Below are 7,688 nucleotides of genomic sequence, written 5' to 3'. Positions count from 1 at the left end.
AAATAAAAATGCCAGGCACAGTGGCTCACGCCTGTAATCACAGCGCTTTGGGAGGCGGAGGCGGGCGGATCACCTGAGGTCAGAAGTTTGAGACCAGCCTGACCACGTTGAGAAGCCCTGTCTCTACTGAAAATACAAAATTAACCGGGCGTGGTGGCACATGCCTATATTCCCAGGTACTCGAGAGGCTGAGGCAAGACAGTCGCTTGAACTCGGGAGGCGGAGGTTGCGGTGAACTGAGATCGCACCATTGCACTCCAGCCTGGGCAACGAGAGCAAAACTCCATCTCAAGAAACAAAATAAATAAATAAAAATTATTGACCCATTTTTAATAAAAATAGGCAAATATAAAACATAGCTATATTATCTACATGTGAATGTAAATATATTCTGAAAGTTTGGAATAATGTTAAAGTGACAAGAATTATTATCCGTATGAACTGCAGTGGAATGAGGTGAGATGGAGATGGATGAAATAGTGTACTTTGGAGAGAAGCGTATTACATGTTTTATAGAGAAAATACTCATATTATTACTTTTATAATTAAAAACTAATTATCCTAAGTGTTTATAGGCTATTCTACACTGAAGACATTTGCATTTTTAAATCTATTCATTTATTTCCTCCTTGTTCAATAAGCCTATCATGTATATCAGGCATTATGCTATGAACTTAGGATAAAAACTGAAAAAGACAAACATGGTCCTGTGCCTCAAGAATTATTATTCTCTCTCGGCCCAGGTTTTCTGAGATCCAAACCCATATACCCAGCTTTTATATATCATCACCTGCCCCACAGACAAAGTCAACCTGTTAAATGCCAAACCTAGTTTTGTCACAAAACCTTGGCCACCTCTGTTTCTTTTATCCATTCATTCTACTAAGATGGAAACCTTGAAAGTTACCTGTAGCTCCTCCCTCTTCCTTATCCTGTAATGGGATAGCACCTTCTGTCATGCTAATTTTTAAGTTCTTGTGAATCTGTATCTCTGTTGCCACTACAGTAGATGTTCTCATGATCTTTTCATCTAAACTATGATAAAAGCCTTATCTGTTCTTTTTTCCTCTGGATCTCTACCTACTTCTCCATCCTTCGCATTGCTACCAGAAAACAAATGCCATCATTCTCCTCTGATTAAAATGGTTTGATTCTCTGTCACTAAGAGAAAAAATTTCAGTATCCATAATATGACATTCAGGGTCCTTCACCCAGGTTATCTTTCCAGCTTAATCTCCTACTTCTTCCCCAGATACACCCATCCTTTACTTCAGCCACACCAGACTTACTTGTTATCAAACGTGTTAACGCCTTTTGCACCTCTATTTCTTTTTTCTTTCAGGTAAGTATTTTTTCCCCCACAAAACTTCTGCCTGTCACACTGTCCTTTGTCCTTATGCTATATTGTAATTCCTCCTGCAAAACCAGATCAAATGTCCCCTCTGAGGTTCTCAGTGACTCCACTAGGCAAAGTTAATGGCTTTAATTGTCAAAACTATACTTTTCTCATTTTTAAATTTTACCCCTAATATCTAGCACAATGTGTGATACATAGTGGGGACTAAAAAAAAAATTTGTGAAATAAATTAATGATAGGTCTGCTTTGAAGTATAAACATATAAGCTGGGATTCAAGAGCAATAAAATTTATTAAACTCCTATTGATTTAATTCTTCAAACAGATTTTATGCTGCTTGTGTAGTTCTTGGGTTGCAGTATTTACATGAACACAAAATTGTTTATAGGTAAGTTAATTTTTAATTTTTTCTAATGGCTTGCTTTGGTGTGATTTAGAATTAAAGATGGTGTTTTGTGTTTCTTAAACGTTTTATGTTTAACCAGCTTCTTAGTTTTCTCCTTCATCTGATAAGTCAAACCCCAATTTTGAAAGACATGTGGTTAGCACTATGATTATATGATGAACTTTTTGTTTTCTAATCCATAGCACATTTTCTAATTAAAATAGTCAAATTATGGGTTGGTCTATGATAGTGCATTTCTCAACAATATTCATCCTAGTGAATATTTAGCATTCAAACAACTCATTGCAAAAAACCTCCATAGACCAATACTGCTAAAAACGTGTCCCTGATGAGACAAGTAGCTTGTGTTAGAGTGTAAAACATCACACTGCTTCCCTCATTACGAAGCCTTATTGTCAACTGAACTAAATAGTATATTGGTGATGTAGCTGATCTCTGTAATTTGTGGCCCAGCAGCTAGTCTGTGAACCACACTTTGACTAGCACTCACTGCCCAAGACCAAGCAGATATGAGAAGACTAGTCAGAATTAGAAGACTATAAACATTGGATTATTTAAGTTTTTTTTTTTCTTTTTTTTTTTTTTTTTTTTTTTTGAGACAGAGTTTCACTCTTGTCGCCCAGGCTGGAGTGCAATGGTGTGAACTTGCTCATGGCAACCTCTGCCTCCCGGGTTCAAGCGATTCTCCTTCCTCAGCCTCCTGAGTACCTGGAATTACAGGTTCCCACCACCATGGCCAGCTAACTTTTATATTTTTAGTATAGACAGAGTTTCACCATGTTGGCCAGGCTGGTCTTGAAACTCCTGACCTCAGGTGACTACCCGCCTCAGCCTCCCAAAGTACTAAGATTACAGTTGTGAGCCGCCGCACCCAGTCAGGTAAGGTTCTAATGATGTTTTCATGATTAAGTTCTGTTTTACCTAACGGATAAAATATTTCCTGGGCTCAGTGGCTCAAACGTGTAACCCCAGTATTTGGGGAGGCCAAGGTGGGAGGATTGCTTTGGTGTAGGAGTTTGAGACCAGCCTGGGCAACATAGTGGTATTCTGTCTCTACAAAAAAAATCTAAAAATCAGCGAGGAGTGATGATATCTGCCTGTATCTGGGCTACTCAGGAGGCTGAGGTGGGGGAATTGCTTGAGCCTGGGAGGTCAAGGCTGCAGTGAGCCATGATTATGCCACTGTACCCCACTTAGACAACAGAGCGAGTACCTTGTATCACAAAAAGAAAAAATAAATTGAACAAAATGGATAAAATATTGTCAATTTGCCTAATTTGTAATCAACTAGTATGGATGGATAGCTTTCTCTCATTCTTTCAGAAGATGAAACCTGCCCTCTGATGCCTTATTAATACTGTTAGCTTTACAGTTCTTTCTTATGGATGGCATATAAGCAAACTTTAAAACTAGATTAAGTTGGCCAGACACAGTGGCTCACGCCTGTAATCCTAGCACTTTTGAAGGCCGAGGCAGGTGGATCACCTGAGGTCAGGAGTTCGAGACCAGCCTGGCCAACATGGTGAAAACCCATCTGTACTACAAATAAAAAAAAAAAATTAGCCAGACTTGGTGGTGGGCACCTGTAGTCCCAGCTACTTGGGAGTCTGAGGCACAAGAATTGCTTGAACCTGGAAAGTAGAGGTTGCAGTGAGCCGAGATCATGCCAGTGCACACCAGCCTGGGTGACAGAGCGAGACTCTGTCTTTAAAAAAAGAAAAAAAAAAAAGGGCTGGGTGTGGTGTCTCATGCCTGTAATCCCAGCACTTGGGGAGGCCAAGGCCAGCGGATCACAAGGTCAGGAGTTCAAGACCAGCCTAGCCAACATAGTGAAACCCCCTCTCTAATAAAAATACAAAAATTAGCCGGGTATGGTGGCACACGCCTGTAGTCCCAGCTACTTGGAAGACTGAGGTAGGAGAATCGCTTGTACCTGGGAGGCAGAGGTTGCAGTAAGCCAAGACCATGCCATTGCACTCCAGCCTGGGTGACAAAGTGAGACTCCGTCTCAAAAGAAAAAAAAGTGGATTAAATTAGATTATCACAAATAAATTAAATACATTCTTCCTTTTTTATGTAACAGGAGAATAATTTCTCATAAGCTACCTTATATAGAGCAATAAGCTTACTAAAAGGAAGAAAACAATGTGATACAGTATTTAAATCTCAAATCATAACTTGGAAATCCCATTTTTAATAAAGAGAGAGTACAGTTCCAGTTGAAATTATTTTTTTAACTGTATAACCTACTGATTTTTTTTTTCATGCTGTATCTTTTTATCCTGAACAGAGATTTGAAATTGGATAACTTATTGCTAGATACAGAGGGCTTTGTGAAAATTGCTGATTTTGGTCTTTGCAAAGAAGGTAATCGAATGTTTTTAAGTTTCTTTTCTGATAAATTACTGTTTCTTTGTGCATCAGTAGTTTTCAAGTTTGTCTATGGAAAACAAACTGTACTTTTAACTTTATTCTTCATTAAGACATTGTAGATATAATGAAGATATTGCCTATATAACCTAATTATCACATTAAGAATTTGTTCTATGAATACGAATAAGGTTAGATGTATAGAAATCATAGTAAGCTTCTCTGCGGGATTAATAATTTTGTCACTACTTTAAGGAAGTATTGCTTAAGCACCAAAATCATTTATTCCAGTGAGACTGTACACAGTGAATTTCATAGGCGTGATAATTTACTTCCAGCTTCTTAAAACTGGAAACATTTAAAAATAGAAAATAAATTGAGATAGGTATCTCAAGTATGTTTTTTGTATATTCAAAAGTAAGTAAGTAAATTGGGGAAATTTGAATCAGGTAACATAAGAAAGGATAAAGATCATGGGCTTAGGAACCAAACAGTTCTAGGTTTGAATCATGGCTTTGCCACTATTTGCTGTTTGTCTTTGGAAAACTTAGTTTTAATCTCTTTGAGTCTTACTTCTCCAACCATAAAAAAATGGACATGGTTCTTTCTGTTTACTAGTACTAACATTGCCTATCTCCCTCTGCACTGCTGGCTTCTGTTTGCTGTTTAGCTTTGTTTCCATAGTACATTAACACAGGGAATGGTACATCTTAAGTATTCAGTGAGTGTTTGATTAATAAGTAGCTGGATGAATAAATGAATGAACTCTGTAGATATATGCCCATCACATACCCACTGACATAATTGCTGAATCAAGTCAGTTTTTTTCTTTAACTGGGCTTCTTTTTATTGGACACTGTTGATCTAAACGCTTCTGTTTCTCGGCATCTCTCCTTAGCCGGCTGCTCTTCACTGCAGTTTTTTGACTAGCAGCTATATCCTAATGACTCTCAAATCTATTATTTCCTTTCATATGGATTCCAAAGGTATATATTCAACTATCTACTAGACAGCTCTGCCTGAACAGTGAAGAGACACCTCAAACACTACCCAAACAAAAATCACTTATTTTCCTCAGGTAGTCTGGTTGTTGGTACCACAATCCCCTCAGTCTTCAATCTGAAAGCAAGGAATTATCTTGCGTTCTATCCATATGTAGTTATTCAAAAAATTCTACTGCCACTTAACCTCCTGAATATTTCTGAAATCTATCATTTCCAGTCAACTCCTGGTAGCCATCATCTTGTTTTGATAAGACAGGTATAATAATCTCCTAATTGTTCCTATTTCTAGTCTTTTTCTATCCCAAATCAACCTGCCATGTAATTGCTGAATTGTTTAAGGAGTCCATATAAATACAGATCGGACTATGGCACACACCTGCTGAAAACTCTTCAGTGGCTAGGATAAGGTGACATAGAGTGCCCTTCCTGATCTGCCTGCCTGCCTTCCTCTCTGGCCTCATCTCTTGCTGCTCTGTGTTCAGTACTTTTTGCTCCAGCAACAATGAATTGCTTATAGTCTGTGTCCCTCTAGCACTGTCACCCATCCCAACTCTATTTGCTGACTAACATCTGCACATCCTTCTCATTCAACTCAAGTGTAACCTCTACAGGCAAATTACCAGAGATTGCCTTTTACTACCCCAACTCCCAACTCTGCTTTAGGAGCCCTTCTTCACTATTCTGCATTATCTTGCTCTTCCCTTGTTATTATAAAATTATCAATAAATATCCATTTTCCTCCAGTCTCCTGTAAACCCCTTAAAGAACCGTGTCTAACTCTCATTTTTGTGTTCCCACTACTTGGCACAGGTGCCTAGAACATAAAAGGTACAGAAAATATGTGTGTTGAATAACCAGACTTATTAATGCATTATCATAAAAACATATTTAGTAGATTATAATAATATAGCTAACAACTTTTGAGTGCTTACCGTATGCCAAGAATTTTGCAAAATGCTTCATCATATGCATATCTCCTGTAATTCATAACAATCATATGAAGGTAGATAGTTTTTTTGAAGGAAATATTTAATTTTTTATTTTATTTTTATTTGTATAAATTTATGGGGTACAAGTGCAATTTTGTTACATGCATAAATTGCGTAGTGGTGAAATCAGGGCTTTTAGGATATTCATCACCCAAATAACATACACTGTACCCATTAAGTAATTTCTCATCATCCACCCCACTCCCACCTCCTTACCCTTCTGAGTCTTCCTTGTCTTATCATTCCACACTGGTAGATGGTATTATTAACCCTTATATACAGATGAAGAAACCTAGGCTTTGATGTTAGACAACTTTCTCAACCTCTCACAGTTAACAAATGACAGAACTGGAACTTAAACCAGGTATTTACTAATCTAGAGCCTGATATTAACCACTTCCATGGAGCTTTACCAGTCTGTAAGAAACATAAGTTCTATTTCTTTGTTAATTAACTTTTTCCTAGTTTTGGCCAAGTTACTAAAAGGCTGGTGCAGAACTCATATAGATATTAATACTATATCACTGTTTTTTAAAATAATATTTTATTGAAGAAAATAAAAATCATGATAGTGTTAAAGAAATTTTGCCAAAAAAAATTTCCCCACTCCAGTGTGCTAATGTATCTAATTGTGCCCTTCAAGTCTTGGTTCCTAGACATACAAATTCATTTCTATTTTGTAGTCTCTATATATGCATACCTAATTATTCTTAATTTAGAATTGAGAGCTTTTCTTTAAAATTCTTAATACTTGTAATCCCAGCACTTTGGGAGGCCAAGGCAGGCGGATCATGAGGTCAGGAGATCGAGACCATCCTGGCTTATACGGTGAAACCCCATCTCAACTGAAAATATAAAAAATTAGCTGGGTGTGGTAGCAGGCACCTGTAGTCCCAGCTACTCGGGAGGCTGAGGCAGAAGAATGGCGTGAACCCGGGAGGCAGAGCTTGCAGTCAGCTGAGATCGCATCACTGTACTCCAGCCTGGGCAACAGAGTGAGACTCCGTCTCAAAGAAAAAAAGATGACACTTATGACAAGTTTTTAACACTTTGGAATACATGGAGACAGTATCTTCAATATGTAGACTATTTGATTAACATATTAATAAATTATGAGGAACATATATTTAAAAACTAGTTAGCTAAAATGTTAATACAGGCTGAGTATCCCTTATCCAAAATGCTTAGAATGAGAAGTGTTTTGAATTTCAGATTTATTTGGATTTTGGAATATTTGCATATATACATAATGACATATCTTGAGGCTAAGACCCAAGTCTAAACACAAAATTTATGTATGTTTCATATGTACCTTATATATAGCCTGAAAGTAAATTTATATTTATATAATAATATTAAAATTTATATTATTTTTAATAATTTTGTGCATGAAACTAATCTTGTGTTAAGTACTTGTGGAATTCTCTATGGCATCATGTTGGTGCCCAAAAAGTTTCAGATTTTGAAGCATTTTAGATTTTGGATTTTTGGATTAGGGTTGTTCAACCTGTACTCACCCTCCCTTCCCTTTCCCTCCTTCCTTCTTTTCTTTTCTTTTCTTTT

At 37.2% G+C, this 7,688-nt stretch overlaps 1 protein-coding gene across 4 annotated transcripts in view; it reads left to right on the top strand.

Annotated features, from left to right (window-relative positions):
• The window catches only part of PKN2 (protein kinase N2), a 170,488-nt gene that overhangs the window by 154,638 nt on the left and 8,162 nt on the right, over positions 1–7,688 (top strand). For all 4 annotated transcript variants that reach the window (XM_011982081.1, XM_011982082.1, XM_011982080.1 and 1 more), the window contains 2 exons: positions 1,682–1,744; positions 4,053–4,129. In XM_011982081.1, coding sequence (XP_011837471.1) covers positions 1,682–1,744; positions 4,053–4,129 — 140 coding nt within the window. The remainder of the gene's footprint in view (positions 1–1,681; positions 1,745–4,052; positions 4,130–7,688) is intronic.

This window comes from Mandrillus leucophaeus, unplaced genomic scaffold (assembly GCF_000951045.1).
Source record: "Mandrillus leucophaeus isolate KB7577 unplaced genomic scaffold, Mleu.le_1.0 Scaffold235, whole genome shotgun sequence".
NCBI lineage: Eukaryota > Metazoa > Chordata > Mammalia > Primates > Cercopithecidae > Mandrillus > Mandrillus leucophaeus.
The sequence above is the reverse complement of the archived record's forward strand: the minus strand, read 5'-3'. Positions and strand labels throughout refer to the sequence as shown.